Source organism: Nicotiana tomentosiformis, chromosome 2, assembly GCF_000390325.3.
Source record: "Nicotiana tomentosiformis chromosome 2, ASM39032v3, whole genome shotgun sequence".
Classification (NCBI taxonomy): domain Eukaryota; kingdom Viridiplantae; phylum Streptophyta; class Magnoliopsida; order Solanales; family Solanaceae; genus Nicotiana; species Nicotiana tomentosiformis.
The window spans coordinates 120795879-120815231 of record NC_090813.1 but is presented as its reverse complement, the minus strand read 5'-3'; the positions used below and the strand labels follow the sequence as shown (position 1 = coordinate 120815231).

The 19353-nt window shown below is 39.9% G+C and overlaps 1 protein-coding gene and 1 non-coding gene across 2 annotated transcripts; one reads left to right on the top strand and one right to left on the bottom strand.

Moving 5' to 3' along the window:
* The first annotated feature begins 4344 nt into the window (after positions 1-4344).
* On the top strand, positions 4345-4866 carry LOC108945547 (uncharacterized mitochondrial protein AtMg00810-like). The gene has a single exon (XM_018771578.1). It carries the CDS (start codon positions 4345-4347, stop codon positions 4864-4866), a length of 522 nt encoding a protein of 173 aa, XP_018627094.1.
* An 11554-nt stretch (positions 4867-16420) lies between these two features.
* LOC117277309 (small nucleolar RNA R71) lies at positions 16421-16527 on the bottom strand. The gene has a single exon (XR_004507584.1). It is a non-coding gene; the product is annotated as a small nucleolar RNA R71 (small nucleolar RNA).
* Between the last annotated feature and the right edge of the window lie 2826 nt (positions 16528-19353).

Genomic DNA, 19353 nt, shown 5'->3' with positions numbered 1-19353 from the left:
ATTCCTATTTGGCCCAGTTTTGAAGGCCATCTATGAAAGTGAATAGAAAGTTATCGCTTGCCATGTTTGGAATCTGCAGGATAGGTTTAGTGAATTCCTTCACGTATTCACTAATGGAAGTTATTTGCCTGAGCTCTCTCAATTTCCTACGTGCCTCATTGACAATATTTTAGGGGTAGAACTGGCACTTCAGTTCGAAATTGAATTGTTCCCAGCTCTTGATGGAGCAAGTTCCCTTCTCCATGTTGGCTTTCTTCCTCCTCCACCAAAGCATAGTGGTGTCGGCAAGATACATCGTTGCTGCCCGGATCTTGGCAGCCTCATCAATGATGCTAAGGTTCTCAAATAGTCTTCCATCTTCCAGATGAAGTTCTCTACTTCTTGAGCATTTTGTTTGCCCCTAAACTCCTTCGGTTTTGGGCCCTCGATTTTGGTTTCACGCACTGTTACATGTCCAGTGCCACCAGCGAACCTTGCTGCCTGCAGTTGTTGCTTTAGGGCTTCAATTTCCCCATGCAACGCTGATACAACCTTGGTAAGCTTAAGCTCAAGGTTGGTCAGTCCTTCCTTGTGCTCATCAATCACTTGATCTAACGTCTCTTTGACATCTCCTAGTGCATCTAGAATAGTAGACTCAAGAGAGGTGAAGTTGTGTTCAACAACTTGTGTGTGCCGATTTAAAGCATCTAAACCAGCTTCAGTGAGATCCATTCTCACGCTTAAGAGATTTGAGGTAGAAACCTCACAATCTTCACCACGGCCAACCTGTTGTGGGGGAAACACCAAAGCTGGCGCCTCACTTGTTACGGCTATGGCGGGATCTCACGCTTTGCTCGTTCCTCTCTTCTTTGGTTTCGGTCTCTTTGTTGGTGATTCGTCTCTCCCACGAATGTTGTCTAAGGTAACATCATCTCCATCGGTTGCCATGGTCGATTAACCTCGCTCTGATACCACTTGTCACAGGACCATTTTCTGAGGGTTCCGTGAGGACAACAAGATAGCCTGACTGCTACTCTTGCTTCAGTCCTAACCAAGAAATAAGCACAATGTCGTGCTTGAACCAAGGCAATCACACAAACTCAAAGGTTGGAAAATAATAAAATGAAAGACACACAAAGGTTGGGAGACCAAAGCCAATTTTCGTGTTTAATTCCTGTACAAAAGAAGGAAATACAAAGATATGAGATCTGTCTTCTAACAAGACATATACATGTCTATATATACAATAAATGTCCACAGGTAGCTAGGCTAGCTGTGGACCCGTCCAGCTGTGTTGCACTGCTTTATGTTGGCATCATGTGATCTCCATGAATGTGTTGGCAACCCATGTTCCAATGGTCTTGTCCAGTTGTTGTGCCCTAGTTCTTGCTGGCAGATAGTTGCCTCCATGATTGCCAGACAGGCTGTTGTCCTACCCGACTGTGCAGCACATGCCTTTGCTAGCAGTGAGTTGCTTCCATGATTGTCCTGGCGGGCTGTGGTCCTGCCCAGTTGTGCTGCATGTGACTTTGCTGGTAGAGTGTAGCCTCCATAAGGGCACGGACAGCCTGTGAGATTGTTGCCTCCATGTGCAAAGACCCTTTGGTCTTTGGCAGCCAAGTTTAGCTCAGATTGTAGCCCTTTAGGCAGCAAATTTGGTCAGAAAATATGAGGGTCGGTACATTACACTTGTATCAGTTGACAGAGCAATAAAAATGATCTTCTCTTTACTTCTTCTTTTCTCTCTCGATTGTTCTTAGCTACTGAGTCGGTGTGCACTGATTTGCATGTCACACTATAGAACCTCAATTGCTTCAGTTCCTCATGGTGCTAAATGAGAGCTACAACAATGCGCAGAGTAATGTGTTGCTGAGAAGCCGAGTAGTGTTTGTAAATGAGGCATATGCCATTGTTACACAGGAAGAGAGTCAGAGGACATTAGGTGTGACAGACACCAACAGAGATCCTCTAACTATGTTAGCAGGGACGACTCAGGGATTTAAGCCAAGAAAAACTGGGTTGATCTGTGAACAGGATACAATGGTCACTTGAAAGAGAATTGCTATAAAATAATTGGATATCCAGCTTATTTTAAGAGCAAGAAGAAGCCTCAATTTGGTGGAAACAGAACCTATGCCAACACTGCTAGTGCAGATGATACTGTTGGGAGCACTAATCAACCACAAGGACATTATCTCACAGAAGAACAATACAAGCAATTGGTGGGACTGCTGAATAAACCTGCAGAAGGTGAATGTTATACTAATATGATATGTATTATATCCTTGTTGTCTAATTCTACCATAAGTAGTTGGGTGGTAGACTCAGGAGCTACTCACCATATTACTTATAATAAGGAAGCACTAAACAATGTTAAAACAAGTGGAAAATAAGGAAGTAATGGCGTGTAGTTGCCAACTAGTAACAAGGCAGGGATAACACACACAGGAGATGCAGTAATACTAGGAGGCCTGTGCATAAAAGATGTACTACATGTACCAGATTTTAAGTTCAATCTCTTATCTGTGGCTAAACTCACTAGGGACTTCACTTGCATAATCAAATTCTATCCTGATTTTTGTGGGCTGCAGGGTCTTACAGTGGCAAGGTCTTAGGGATTGGTAAGGAATCTGAAGGTATTTACATATTGAAAGAATGTGCAAAGGCAGCAGGAATAACAGTCTATGCTGTAAAGAAGGAGGAAAGCACCAAACTATGGCATCTGAGACTATTGTTGATGACTTTAGTAGGTATACTTGGGTATGCTTGATACAATCAAAGTGTGAAGTCTATGTTGTTCTGAAGAATTTCATTTATGTAATAAAAACTCAGTTTGACGTGAATATCAAAATTCTGAGAAGTAACAATGGTACAGAGTTCTTCAATTCCAAATGTAATGAATTGATGTCCTCTTTTGGCATTATTCATCAAAGCAATTGCTCATATACACCTCAACAGAATGGGACTGTGGAGAGAAAACACAGACACATTTTGGAGGTAGCTAGAGCCTTGAGATTTCAGAGTGGTATACCTATTAAATTCTAGGGTGAGTGTGTTAGAACACCAGTCTACTTGATCAATAGGCTACCTACATAGGTCCTAGAAGGCAAGACTCGTTATACTATGTTATATAGGAGAGTACCAAACATAGATCATCCGAGGGTGTTTGGATATCAATGTTATGCTAGCATATTGCTTAGAAAGGACAAGTTTGCAGCTAGAGCATCAAGGGTAGTGTTTATTGGGTATTCTGAAACCCAGAAGGGTTATAGATTATATGATTTTGAAACAAAGTGGGAATCCGCTCCAACTTATAGTGAGCAAAATCTACTAGAATCTCCTGTCATTGCACCAGAACCTCATGAACCTCATCCAAATTCTCCCGAACCTCATGAACCTTCTTCAACAGATACCAACACAACCTCTGCAGAAGAGGATTCAATTCCAGACAATGCATATATTACTGGTCTTTTACTACCTCAGCAGGTTGATACAGCTAGTTCTTCACCTTCTCAGTCACCTTCTCCACCAGCAGTGATTGCTTCTAGACCCCACACACATGCATGACCTCCAATTTGGCTCAAGGACTACATCACTACAGGCAACCTACCAGGAAAGAGCAAATATCCTATCTCCAATCATGTTACTTATGAACACTTATCTCCAACATATCAATCCTACTTAAAGGACTTCTCATTTTTCATTGAACCAAAGACCTACAAGGAGGCTGCAGCTGATCAGAATTGGGTTCATGCAATGGAACATAAAATGAAGGCTCTTAAAGATAATCACACATAGGAGATAGTAGATCTGCCTGCTGACAAACAAGCTATAGGCTCTAAATGGGTCTATAAAGTTAAACATAAAGCTAATAGTGAGATATATAGGTACAAAGCAAGGTTAGTAGCTAAAGGCTACACTCAACAAGAGGGACTTGACTACCATAAAACTTTCTCACCTGTGGCAAAAATGGTGACAATGAGGGCAGTCATTGGTGTTGCATCATCCAAAGGTTGACCTCTGTTCCAAATGGATGTTAATAATGCCTTTCTCCAAGGTGATATGTTTGAGGAAGTCTATATGCAGCTTCTAAAAGGATTTCACAGCCAGGGGGAGTCCAAAGTATGCAGGGTGCTAAAATCCTTATATGGATTGAAACAAGCCTCAAGACAATGGAATATAAAGTTGACAAATGCACTTCTTCTAGATGGTTTTATGTAGAGCAGTTATGATAACTCCCTATTCACAAAGAAAAGCAACAAAGACATTGTAGTTGTCTTGGTGTATGTTGATGATCTTCTGTTAAGATGAAGTAGTAATAGTCTCATTGAAGAGGCAAAGGCAACATTACACAAGAACTTCAAAATGAAGGATCTAGGTGACCTCAGATACTTCTTAGGAATTGAAGTGATGAGGTCAGATAAAGGCATTCTCCTAAACCAAAGAAATTATGTATTGGAGCTGATTTCAGAGGTTGGGTTGAGTGGCTGCAAGCCAGTCTCAACACTTATGGAGCAAAATCACAAACTTACCACTATTGATTATGACAAACATGTTGGTAATACTGGAGATGCTCTGCTGGAAGATGCATGTAGCTATCAGAAACTAATTGGTAAACTGCTATATCTGACAATTACAAGACTGGACATATGCTTTGCAATCCAAGTACTGAGCCAATTTATGCAGTCTCCCAAGGAGTCCCATATGGAAGCAGCATTAAGAGTGGTCAGATACATCAAAAGAAGCCCTGGACTAGGGATACTTTTGAGCAGTAGACAGACTGATACTCTCACAGTATACTGTGATTCAGACTGGGCAGCATGCCCAAATACAAGAAGATCTGTCACAGGTTATGTGGTTAAATTGGGAGACTCATTGTTATCTTGAAAGTCAAAGAAACAACAAACAGTGAGTAAAAGCTCCGCAGAGGTAGAATACAGAAGCATGGCAGCAACAGCTACAGAAGTAATATGGATGACAGGCTTACTAAAGGAGCTAGGAAATAATGTGGAAGAACCTGTACACCTACATTGTGATAGCAAAGCAGCTCTACAAATAGCTGCCAATCCAATCTCTCACGAGAGAACCAAGCATATAGAGATAAATTGCTATTTTATCAGGGAAAGAATCAAACAGGGGTTGATCAAGATAGAGTATATACCCACAAAACAGCAACTTGCAGACCTAATGACTAAGGGACCGGGGACAACTCACCATGAGTTGTTGCACTCCAAGCTAGGAGTGTTGAATATTTTCCACCCTCCAGCTTGAGGGGGAGTGTCAACATAACTAGAAGAACAACTCAGTTAATGAGTGAGGGGTCAATGTGTAATTAGTTAAAACTAGAAGGAGTTAAAAGTAGAAGTTTATTAGAAGGTAGTTAGTGCGCTCCTCTTCTATATAACAACTTACACTTGTATTAGTTGACAGAGCAATATAAATGATCTTCTCTTTACTTCTTCTTCTTCTCTCTCGATTGTTCTTAGCTACTGAATCGGTGTGCACTGATTTGCATGTCACACTATAGAATCTCCATTGATGACTGATTCTTACCTCTGTCCAGCACAAGTTAACATTCTCGCTCCAGTACAAACATAATGCCAAGAAATAAAACTTATCATCAATAAAGAAACAACATTAACAACATAAAGTCAAAAAAATAACTATATTGTGAGTTGTAAAAGAATAATAAGAAAATTCAGAAGTAAGAACATTAGACTTCATATATAGAGCATAAAACTAAAAGGAATAAGGCAAAGTTACCATTTTCAAAAGTAAAATCAGTGTTGTGGTTTTGAACATACAAATATTTTATATTACTTTTATACACGCTTATGCATATATTTTTGGAGATTAAGAGCCAAGATTCGGTATTTATTATTTCACTTCTAAGTTTTAACGTCTTCTCTCATATTTTATTTCCTTTGTCTTCTCTCATGTTTCATTTCCTTTTATAACTGCATGATTTTTTTACGCTCTCACTCGTAGCTTCAAAGGCATAAATGAATATATATCATTACTTTGCCATATGAACACTTAGAAAATCTCCCATTAGCTTTAAGCGAGAATCATCAATAAACAAATTCTCCAACTCAATTCTTTAAACCTCGATTTCTAACCCTATGTCAAATCTCAAATCTTGAATACAAATACCTATGATAAGTTCTGCAATAATGTAACAAAGGCCAACGATTAAACTACGCTTTGACCTTTAAGGTGTTACTTACATTGAAGTGGAACATCCATTAGAGAGAGGGTAGGAGAAATTCATAAAGTTGTTAGTTAGAATTTTTTTATTTAATATTTCATGTTCAGTTTCTCGATGAGAGCTTTCAAAAAAAAAAAACAGAGTAAATAGTATAGTAAAAGTCATTTTATGTTTCTTTTTCTATAAATAAAAGAGTGAAATTTTGTGTTTGGATATGTTTAAAGCATACAAGTACCCATAACCTATAGAAAACTCAAACAATAGAGTTCTTTAAAAACAGAAAAAAATGAATCCAGCATCATGTAGAAAATCATACTCTAAACGGCGAATTCAACACTCCAGAATTACCTGGCTTAAGTTACTTAAGGCATAATGACAAACATGTTAGCTGCATCAAGCTCTTGCCTTGTTTCTTCTCTATTTCTCTTCTAGATGGAAACTCAATGTGCCCAAAGCATGTCTGCACCTATGTAGGAAAATTTCAAACATGCATGTGATAGTCAGATGTACATAATCCAAGAAACAATCCAAAAGAACAGTAAAAATAAGAGATATCCAATACTCATTAACAACAAATTTAACATCTCGTTGGAAACTCATTAACATTGAAAATGAGTAATAAGTACCCGTTAACAAAATGACCAAATCCGCTATAAATCAACCAAATTAGAATCTAAATTGACCAGAAATTATTTAAGAATGTACTTGTAACGACCCGGCCGGTCGTTTTGAGTATTACAACCATGTTCCCCCATTTACTGCTCAGTTTATGCTTTACAATTATTATGTCACTTGCCGGGGTAAGTAGTTCGGGTCCGGAGAGATTTCGAAATGAATTGAGACACTTAGTATCATAATGGAAAGCTTAAGTTGGAAAAGTCGACCGGATATTGATTTATGTGTAAACAACCTCGGATTTGAATTTTGGTATTTTCAGTAGCTTCGTATGATGATTATGTACTTAGGAGCATGTCCGTAAAATTATTTGGAGGTCTGTAGTAGAATTTGGCTTGAAATGGCGAAAGTTGAATTTTTTGGAAAGTTTGACCGAGGGGCTGACTTTTTGGTATCGGGATCGTAATCTGATTTTTGAAAATTGAAATAGCTTCGTTGTGTCATTTATGATTTGTGTGCAAAATTTAAAGTCATTCCGGATTGATTTGATGTGTTTCGGCACAAGATATAGAATTTGAAAGTTCAAAGTTCATAGATTTTGATTTGAGGTGCGATTCGTCATTTTGATGTTGTTAGGTGTGACTTGAGCCCTCGAGTAGGTCCGTAGTAGGTTATGGGACTTGTTGGTATGTTCGGACGGGGTCCCCAAGAGCTCGAGCGTGTTTCGGATTGATTTCAGATCATTTTTCTTCATGTTGTTATTGCTGGTTACTGTTGGTTCTGGTGTGACCGCACCTGCGACTGGTTTGCGCAGGTGCGATGGTCGTAGAAGCGACAATGCAGTCGCAGAAGCGGAATGAGAGCTGGATGAGGAGGCCCGCAGGAGCGGAAAAAAGGGCGCAGGTGCAGATGCGCAGGCGCAAGGGTCTTCGAAGATGCAGAGTTTAATACCGCAGGTGCGGGGGTTGCTGGGCAAGGCTATTTTTTGCAAAAGTGAAGTTTTTCCGCAAAAATAAAGGTCGCAGATGCGAAAATTTAACCGCATATGCAAAAGTGCTGGGCAGAATGATAAATACAAGGGTTCCCGATTTTAGCTTCATTTTAACATTTCCAAGCTCGGATTGAGGCGACCTTTGGAGCAATTTTCATCACAATGATTGGAGTAAGTGTTCTACACTTGGTTTTGATCTTATTCCATGAATCTATTTTTATTTTTGGCTATTGGTTGATGAATTTTAAAGAGAAATTGGGGATTTTAGCCTAAAGTTTCATAATGTGAATTTTTTAGTTATGAACATTGAATTGGAGTCGGATTTGAGTGAAACTAGTATGGTTGAACTCGTAATTGAATGGGGTGTCAGATTTTGTGAGTTTTGTCGGGTTTTGAGGCATGGGCCCGGGTGTGACTTTTGGCCAGTTTTGGATTTTGAGTAAGGATTCGATCTTTATCCTTTGGAATTGTTTCCTTGGGCTTTATTTGATGTATTTGAGTTGCTTTTGGATAGTTTTGAGCCGTTCGGAGGCCGGTACGCGCGAGATGGCATTTTTGGAGCATCGCTTGGCTTGCTCGATATTAGAATTGGCTTGTTCGAGGTAAGCAACTCTTCTAATCTTAGAGCTGAGGGTGTGAACCCTGAATATACGTGTTATGTGTTTGGTGTTGAGGTGACGCACATGCTAGGTGACGGGTGTGTAGGCGTGCACCGTGTGAACTGTGATTCCGTTATTTCTGTGGTACTGTGTAGTTACTTGAACTTGTCTGTAATCATGAAATTCCAACGTACTAGAGTTATCGAGCTATGATTCATGTTAGAAGCAATGTTTAGGCTACATGCTTATTCTGTTGGGACCCACTGAGGTCATTACTGCTGTTGAGTTATTTGTTTACATTGCAATGTCATACTCAGTTATATTCATTAAATTGCATATCATATCTCACTCTCTATTGTTATTTATTGATACATCATATCATCATTTTTGGGCTAGTTCATATCATTGTGAGCCCGAGAGACTGGAGAAGTTGATGACTGAGTGAGGCCGAATGCCTGATTATGAGTGACATTTATGGGATCGGGCTGCACGCCAGAGTGGTTATACTAATTTATGATAGCGCTTGGGCTGAAAGAGCCCCTCCGGAGTCTGCACACACCCCAAGTGAGCGCGGTTGATTTATATTGAGGGATGGATCTTCTCTGGACATGGATCTTATCCGAAGCATTTATACCTGGGGATGGATCTTCCCCACGGGTTGGATTGATCCTACTTAGTACTGAGTGACCGATGGTAAGTTGATGTATATATTTCGGGATGGATCTTTCCTGGGCCGGAGTGGCCATATACAGTACTGAGTGATCGAGCATGATGAGTGAAAAGTGTGAGACAATGAGATTGAGTACTCTGAGAGTGTGAGTACATGAGTTCATCTCACGGATACGTTGCATTGGCATGCACACATGACATATAGGCATAAAGATACATTTTTCTCATGCTGTACGATATCACATCATTCATGATTTCTCACACATATTGACATATGGGCATAGTGATGCATTTTACACTGGCTATCTGAAAAGAAAATGAAACATCTTATTTATTGTTGAAATAATTTTTGAGAAAATTACTGTTTTCAAACTTACTCATATTCTTGGCAACTTCGGTAAACGATTTGGGTTTTCACTGATATACTTGAAAGGTAGAACTATTTTCAGAAATCATAATGAAGCTGAGTATTTTTATCTATGAGTTACTTCTTTTATTCCTTGCTTTACGTTGTTATGGACGGTTGTTGGCTATTGGTGTTGGACCCGACCTTTGTTCTAGCTCGTCACTACTTTCAACCCTAGGTTAGGTTTGTTACTTATTAAGTACATGGGGTCGGTTGTACTCATACTGTACTGCTGCACCTTGCGTGTAGATGTTGGATGCTAATGTTGTAGAGATTGACGGGAGCTGGATTTGAAGATGTACCTGTGTTCCGGTTGTAGCTGCCTCTTGTTCAAGGTAGCCTTAGATTTATAAGAATCTGTTTATGTACATTTCGAATAGATGATGTATTTATTTCATACTAGCTTTATAAAATCTAATCTTAGAAGCTCATGATTTGTACTACCAATCCTTGGGGAGTGTATTAGAGTCTGTCAAATATTAATTTAATTGGATAGTTATTAATTGGCTTACCTGACGGGTTGAGTTAGGTACCATCACGACTAGGTCAATTTTGGGTCGTGATAGTACTGCGGTAGAAAAAGAAAGCAAAAAAGAAGTAAGCACAATGTCAATCAAACAAATGGAAGCACCCAGTAATTTCTCATAAAAGTTATTTTTATCTTCTCAATTTTAAGAAGAAACAGAAGCAAACATGACTTCTTCTACACCATCTTTCTTCAATGCCTCTTAGTTTTGTCTACCAAAATCCATCAAAGTTTCACTCTCAATTCTGTTAAGACTTAGATTTTGTCAGAGAATATTTCAAAATTAGATTGTATGTTAGATTATATCTGATGGTATAGTCAAAGATTGTGGGTAAAAGCCATGATCTTAGGGATACACTTTTGAATTATGTCTCTAGCTTTGTGTATATATTTTAGGTGTAATCTTTCTTTTGAAGTAAGAAGTGAAATACATTTACATAATTCACATGGTATCAGAGCCTCTACGATCTCGGTAGAGACTCAAATACTTTTTCCGATTGCTTTTTCCGGCAGTCACTACTCCGGCGAATTTTTTTGACCACCTTTTCCAGTTGCTTTTTTCGGCATCCACTTCTTCGGCGGATTTTTTCGGCCATCTCTGACTTTCATTTTAGATACGTGAGGTTTAGCCATTTATTTCGATCTTACTCATCATATTCTCTAAAATCTCCAAAGTAGTTTTCGGTCTGATCTTGTTACCCTCTGACCCGACTCCATTAGTAAGCTCCTTTCCCGGCCAGATCTTGTGATTTTGGTGAGAGGAAAAGGAAAATATTCCGTTGAGTCTTGATTTGGTGGGTCACTTGAGAGGGGATTTTTCATTTGAAGCATAAGAGTAAAATTTTGGTTTTGAAAAGCTTTTTCCAAAGTAAAGCTTTCTTTATTTCAAGTTATACTTTATTACTTTGTCTTTACATGTGGGGGCCATTCTTACAAGCTTTCTTGTCCAAAAAGTCTTCTATTTGAAAAGTCGTCGGTGCATTACATAACCCAAATGGCATCCTAGAGAATGCAAAGGTACCATATGGACAAGTGAAAGTGGTCTTATCTTGGTCCTCAGGAGCAATAAGAATCTGATTGTAGCCGGAGTATCCATCCAGGAAGCAATAAAAGGCACGTCCGGCCAACCTATCCAACATTTGATCAAGAAATGGAAGCAGAAAATGATCTTTCCGAGTGACTTTGTTAAGCTTCCTATAGTCCATGCACACTCTCCACCGGGTGACAGTTCTTGTGGGTATCAATTCATTCTTGTCATTAGTTATCACAGTCATGCCCCCTTTCTTTGGGACACATTGCACCGGAGAAGTCCATGAGCCATCGAAAATGGGGTAAACAACCCTGGCATCCAACCACTTTATTATCTCCTTCTTCACTAACTCTTGCATTGCTTCATTCAATCTTCTTTGATGCTCCACAGAAGGTTTGGCATCCTCCTCCAAAATAATCTTGTGCATGCAAAAGGCGGGGCTTATACCCCGAAAGTCTGCCAATGTCCAGCCTATCGCTTTCTTCCTCTTTTGGAGCACCGCCAAAGTATAATCTACATGCGCGTTAGTCAAGCAAGAGGAAAGAATAACAGGTAAAGTGGAACAAGGGCCAAGAAACTCATACCTGAGATGTGAAGGCAAAGGCTTTAACTTCAAAGTGGGAGGCTCCTCGATTGAGGGCTTTGTTGGAGGAGTCTTCCGGTTCTTAAGATCTAAGGACAATTATCGGGGTTCATAAGTATATGACCCCATTCCTTGCAAAGCATTGACACATTCCACAAATCCTTCCTTCTCATCATCATAATGATTTAGCAACACAGCTTCCAAGGTATCCTCAACATTCATTACAGCACTAGCATCATCAATAATTACTTCGGTCACTAAATCCATGAATGAACAGACTTCATTGCTATTTGGTTGCCTCATCAATGTGCACACATGGAAAACCACCTTTTCGTCACCCACCTGGAAAGTGAGCTCACCGGCTTCCACATCAACAAGAGCCTTCCCCGTAGCAAGGAAAGGTCTATCCAAGATAATAGGCACCTCGTAGTCACCTCATAATCAAGGATCACAAAGTCTGCTGGACGGATGAACTTATCAACACGGACTAACACATCATCAATAATTCCCAATGGCCTCTTCATACTCTGATCCGTCATTTACAACCTCATAGATGTGGGTCTTGGTTGCCCAATTCCCAAAGTTTTGAACACGGAGTAGGGCATCAAGTTGATACTTGCCCCCAAATCACATAAAGCTTTGGCAAAGTTGGCGCTCCCAATAGTGCAAGGGATCATGAAAGCACCCGAATCTTCCAATTTAGGAGCCATTGAGTGCACAATAGCACTCACTTGATGTGTCATCTTGATAGTTTCGCAATTCATCGACCTCTTCTTGGTGACCAAGTCCTTCATGAACTTTGCATAACCCGTCATTTGTTCCAACGCCTCAACCAATGGTACATTGATAGACAAACTCTTCATCATGTCAATAAACTTTTTGAATTGGTTCTCACTATTTTGCTTTGCAAGCCTTTAGGGGTATGGAGGAGGAGGCCTTGGCATTGATGCCTTAGCCTTTGGCACTACCGATTCCGGTATGTCAATCATGTGCTCCCTAGACGGGTTCACCTCTTCTTGCGTCTCCTCCACATTTTCATCAATATCAATTCTCACTTCGTCATTAGCTTGAACCACGTTGCTTGGAATTTCATCTTCTTGAACTACAACATCATCATCCATAATTCTTCTTTGATTTGAGGTGGTTGCATCTCCACCTTTCCACTTCTCGTAATCATGGTCATAGCATGTCCCGTATTATTCTCCCCCCATTGGATTCACCACTATATCACTTGGTAGTGCCCCATTAGGACGAGTGTTCAATGTTTGTGAGATTTGGCCAAGTTAAGCCTCCAAATTACGGATTGAAGTGTTGTGGGAGGCTAATTGAGCATCGGAGTCGGTATTTTTCTCCATCATTTATTTGAACATACTTTCAATCTGTCCCATCTCATTGTTATAAGAGCTCGGGCTCGGGCCTTGAGAAGAATAGGGGTGGATTGCTCGGTTGTTGGAACATCGGGGGCCTTTGAAACCCCGACCCCCGGTTATTGTTGTTGTTCCACCCTCCTTGATTACCTCCCCAATTACTTTGATTGTTGCCACCCCAATTGTCTTGGTTTCCTTGATTATTCCAATTGCTTTGATTGTTTTTGCCACCACTCTAATTGTCTTGGTGGCCTTGGTTGTTCCAATTTCCTTGATTTCCTTGTGATCTCCATTGTTGTTGATTTTGAGCAATGTTTCTTTGACCTTGATAAATGTTGACGTATTGCACTTCTTCTTCTAGCTCAATATATGAATCACCTTGGTCATACCCACTATCATCTTGCATGAATTGTTCTGTACGGCTTTGCCCTTGTTGACCTTTTTGCCATCTCTTGTTCATCATCATATTTACACCTTTCATCGCATTCACTTGTTTTGGACCTTGAATTTGTTGCAGCTGAGCTTTGGCCAATTGGTTCATTGTGGTTGTTAACTCTGTGATAGCTTGCCTATGATCATGTAGTTCCTTGTGTAGGTGAATGACATTGGGGTCACCTTGCGGAACATTGGCCTTACTTTGCCATGCAGATGAGGTATCTGCCATCTCATCCAAAATTTCACAAGCTTCGGCATAAGGTGTGTTCATGAAGTTCCCGCCGACGAGTTGATTTACCACACATTGATTTGTTGTGTTGATCCCCCTGTAGAAGGTTTGTTGGATCATGGCCTCGGTCATATCATTATTTGGGCACTCTTTAACCATGGTACGATATCTTTCCCAAATCTCATGCAATGGCTCATTGGACTCTTGCTTGAATGCTAGAATTTCATCCCGTAGTGCAGCCATGTGCCCCGGAGAGAAGAATTTGGCAATGAATATTTTGGCCAACTCATCCCATGTATGGATGGAATTATTGGGCAATCTCTCTAGCCAGTCCAATGCTTTTCCCCGTAAAGAGAAAGGAAATAGCCTCAGCCTCAGCGCGTCCTCAGAAACATTGGTTTGCTTGCTCCCCCAACAAGTATCGACAAACCCCTTGAGATGTTTGTAAGCATTTTGATTTGGAGCCCGGGTGAAGAATCCTCATTGCTCAAGTAGTGTAAGCATCACGTTGGTGATTTGGAAGTTGCCCGCCCTAATGCGGGGTGGGACTATAGCACTTGCATAACCCTCGTTCGGCAACACCCGGTGCGTTGTCGCTCTTGGTAGAGGTGGGGGAGGGACGGGAACATTATCATTAGGCGGTCGACCTCGCCTATTTTCTTGAGGTTCGGGAAGAACCTCATCTCCTTGCTCATCGTCCACTTCCTCCCCCAATGGAAAATTACCAATGGGCTCGTTGTTGAGAGCCATTATTGTACCTATAAGCAATTCAAAAAGAAAATTAGTGACTCGGAAGGAAAAGAAGACAAATCACACAAAAACTTAAATATATAGCTAAATCCGTTTAACTCCCCGGCAACGGCGCCAAAAATTGATGTCGCCCAAACTCACACCACAAATATAGGTAGTGAGGCAGTCGAAGCAATAATAAAACCCAACGCAAGTCGGGGTCGAATCCTTAGGGAGTTAGAATTGGGATTAGGTATATATTTAGTGTAATTGTACAATATACCTTAGATTACACTTCCATATTCTTGTTTGTTGTTTCTACTTCTACTTTAGACTATTGATTGCAATTATAAAACTAGAAGACAATATTTTTGGTTTTGGTTGTTTTCCAAATGATAAAAGATCTAGGTTCGTGACTTCCACCTAGGTGGTTACCTAATGGGTTGAAAACTCTAGGACAAGCCTGATTGGTTGGGGTTGTAATATAGCAATCACACACAATTACCCACTTTATACCTCTCGGTAGTTTAAGTGGTTTTGCCCAATTTGGCTTTCTCAAGTCCAAATGGGTATTGCACAAAACAAGTGATAACTGCTCAAGTCGGGTCTTACTATCTCTAGATTCAACCCTTTAATTGGGGCTATCAATTTCTTGAGTTCACCCCAATTTCTTGTTAGCCAAGTTTTCCTAGACTTAGTCTCTCTTTCTCAAGTAGAGACTAAGTCAATTAGGCATGAATCAATGTTTGTAACCATTAATTCTTGAATTCAAGAAAGAACTAGGCTAAATATCACTGACCCAATCACAAACAAATCCTAAATCAAACACCCATTAAGTACCCACACTAGGGTTGGACCACAGCCCTAGCTAGAAATTTAGCTACTCATGAAAAATGAAGAAATACAAGAAGAAATTAAGATAGAATGCATAATAATTGATTAGGGAAAGGAAATCTAATGTTTAGAAGCTAATCTAGTACAATATTACTCAAAACAGTAAAGGAAAATGGCTCACGTGCTCTCCTAAAACAAAATTTACCCTAAAAATGACAAAAGATTCTATTTATACTAAACTGAAAATATTTGACAAATATGTCCCTGCGGAGGTTGTGCGGCTGCATAATTATATGTGCGGTCCGCACAACGAGACTTGGCTTGATAGGTCTACGGTCGCACAATTCTGGATTGCGGCTGCATTCCTTCAACTACTGTGGACCGCACATTTGTGAGTGTGGCCGCACTCTTGCTTCTGTGGCCACACAATTATAGTGCGGACCGCACTCTTTGATCTTAAGCTCTGGTTGTGTGAGACTTCTGTGGATCGCATAAAAATGAGTGTGGCCATGCTCTTGATTATGCGGCCGCACAAAAATGGTACGGTCCGCATTTTTTCTTAAACTTGAAATCCCATCTCTCTGATCTTTGACTTCTGTGGGCCGCATAATATTGAGTGTGGTTACACTTGTCATTCTGCGGCCGCACAATTATGATGTGGTCCGCAGTCCTTCAACTTACCCAAAACCAGCTCTCTGAATCTCCTCTTCTGCGGCCGCATAATATTCGTGCGGTTCGCATACTCTGAAAGAAAATTGACATGGATCTTCCATTGTTTTGCGGCCGCACTCAGTATTGTGCGGTCCACACTGTAGGACTTTTGCCTTGTTTTGGTCCTTGTACACTTTTGACTCCTTTATGAGTTGATTTTGACTCCTTTGGCTCGTTTCCCAATGTTCCTATACAAAAGCACATTTTATTAGTTTTCGGGAATACCTTTAAGCATTATTGAGCTAAAACGCAAGTAAAAGAGAGCAAATAAGTGGTTAAAATCCCTACTTATCAATCCTTAGCAACATCTGAAGAATTTCATGTCGATATGTGTCACGCAAAGGCAACCTAATGTGACACCGGAAGCTATAAAGTTGTTGGTGTTTCCATTCTCGGTGACAGGAGAAGCTCAGACTTGGCTTAATTCACTCCCCATAAATTCCATCACTACTTGGGAGGAATTAGTCAAGCAAGTTTTGAAAAGGTTCTGCCTACCCAATAAAACTGCCAAATAAATTGATGATATATTGAGCTTCAGGCAGAGACCGACAGAATCATTACAAGAAACATGGGAGAGGTTCAAGGGCATGATGGTTAAGTGTCCACATCATGGCATTCCAGATCAGATGTTGGGGCAGAGGTTCTATATGGGACTGGCAGACGGCTTAACGGCCAATGTTGATGCTTCAGCAGGTGGAGCGATTTTGAGCAAAACATTCAGAGAATGCAAGATCCTACTTGATAAGATGGCCCAAAACTCAGGATGGATGACAAGAGACTCTACGATCACTCATGTAGTTCACTCAGTGGCTTTGGACCCAAACAACTCCATAGCTGAAAATATGACCACTCTAATGATGCAAATGAGTATCCTCACCAAAAATATCGATGAATCAGGCTAGAAGCAGCAAGTACACATAGTTGACGCAACTAATGGGGGCTTATGTACACCATGCATTAACCAACCTTATGTATGCTCGTGGAGTGCAGAAGGTGACAACTAGCACTATCAGGAAGATATGAACTATGTAGCCAACTATGGGGAACAGAGGCAAGGTGGTCAGAATTGGGGACAATAGAATCAACAATATAGACCAGCACAACAACAGTACAATAACAACAACAATCCTAGAGCTATGTCCTTTTTAGCAGGCTGCGGCTGTTTTTCTTGCTGAGATCTTAATGTTAGGGCGGGGAGGGTCTCCTCTGATATGTGTGTCTGTTTGGTGGTGTTGAAGAGTAGGTATTTATCTTTAGGTAGGGAGAAGGGGCTTAGGGTTAAGGGATTGGGCTTGGATTTAGGAAATTGGGTTGGGTCCATGTCTTGTTGGGTTTTAATTTTGGGCTAAGAAGACTAAAATAATATAATATATTTATAAAAATCACTCTTAATAAACTACTAAAATAAAATTAAATATTAAAAGTAAAACTATATTTTTGTATTTTTAAATGTTATAATAAAGTAAAAAATAGAGAAAATAGGCTAAAGTCATGGTAAAATTAAAATACTATAAACATAAATATACTAACTGACCTTAAACTAAAAATGAAAATATTTTTTGAGTTTTTAAATTGTAATTTGAAGTAAAAATTGATTGAAACTCTATAAAAATTAAAGTTAAGTTAAATAAATATTTTAAACACTAAAATAGCTCAAAAACGTGCCGGATCAAAAATTACGTGCTTACAATTAGCCTTACATTTTTATATGCTTTAATGATAAAGTACACCTTATTTGCGTGTAATAGAGTCCATTTTATGTGTAGGTGAATTGGAGATGAAAGTAGGAGAAAAAAGAGACATACAAGTCGAAAGCGTGCGTGGGAGCAGTGAATGAGAGAACCTGGCGACGCCAGGCTTGAAGCTGGCGTTAGGCTGGCGACGCAAGGCATAGGCCAAGCAGAACTAGGCGTTAGGCTTGTGATGCCAGGCCTGGAGCCAGGTTCATCATGCGTTAGGCTGGTGACGCCAGGCCTGGGGCCAGGTCCAATCCGAGTTTTGAAGACTTAATTCGTTTTCGGGTTTGACTAGGACTTGGCCTACATGTTTAGGTCTTTTTTCACACATATAAATAGACCTAACAACACCACTTGGAAGGACGTTTTGCCACTGGAGGCAAGGATAGCTCATAGAACAACCGCCGGGAGTTAGAGTCAATAATTTCTACATCACTTTATCTTTATCTTGTACTTTAATTATGCAACATACTTTGGATATGGTTACTTTGATCATGAGTAGCTAAATCCATAGTCTAAGGTTTTGATGAAACCTATTGAAGGATGATTTTCTTGTTACGTTGATATAAATTTGCCGTAGTATTTTCACTATTTGTTCAACTATATTAGTCTTGTGGTTGATTGAAGGGCCCTCAATTAGCTGTGCCTATTTAGTATATATTACTGGGGAGAGAGTGCATATTTAGGTAGTTTTGGAACAACATCACTCCTAAACGTATATGAGGGATAAATACGGAGGTTTAAAGGTGAGATTAGGGATAACGAAACCTTGGTGCAATCTGAGTGAGCTATACTTAATGCCAGCTAGCGTCATTCATGAGAATATATCTAGTAAATTATGGTAATTACTTGGGAGAGAGTTATGACAGTTAGAGTGCTCATGGTCGATAGAGAAGACTTAGGCAAATTTGTAAAAAACGTAGTGGAAAAGATTCCGACAATAGGGGAAATCACAACCTTAGATCATTCCAATTCTTGTTTACAAACCGTTCATAGTTAGTTATTAATTATTTTATTTTCATTACGTAATATTTAATTAATAAAAACCCAAATTGTTACTTAAATATTTCTGAAGCTTGATTGCGTGAATTTGTGCGAGTCTAGTAGTTGTGTTTGATAGGTTAATTCCCTGTGGGATTCGACTCCAGACTTATTAGCCGGAATATATTTGCAACGACCGCTAAGTCCTTTTTATAAGGCATAGTTGGGAGTGATCAATTTTTGGCGCTGTTGCCGCGGAATTAACGGTGTTATTAATTGCAGCTAAAAGAAGTGCTAGAATTCTTAGTGCAGTCAATTTTCTTCATTCTAAACCAAATACATTGAAATTTTAACGTTTGTAGTCTCGGGTGTTACAGGTGCATGCCTAGGAACTCCTCAAGAACTGGTGAATTGCTCGAAGCATTATCAAATCCTGAGAAAGTTTTCAAGGAACTAAATCGTGCAAACAAGAAAAGCAAATGGCAACGAAACTCGACAGAACAAATCGAACCAGACTTAGATGACAGAATAGAAAATCCAATCAACAACAAAAACAATGAGAATGAACCAAACAATCGGAGTGTGGTGCCTCTTGTACCAGAAACAACATTATATGATTGGGCACAACCCACCGCCGATAATCTGGCAGCCGCAATTGTAGTCCCTCAGATACAAGCAGAATCATTCCAAATCACAAACAATATGCTACATTTGTTGCAGAACAA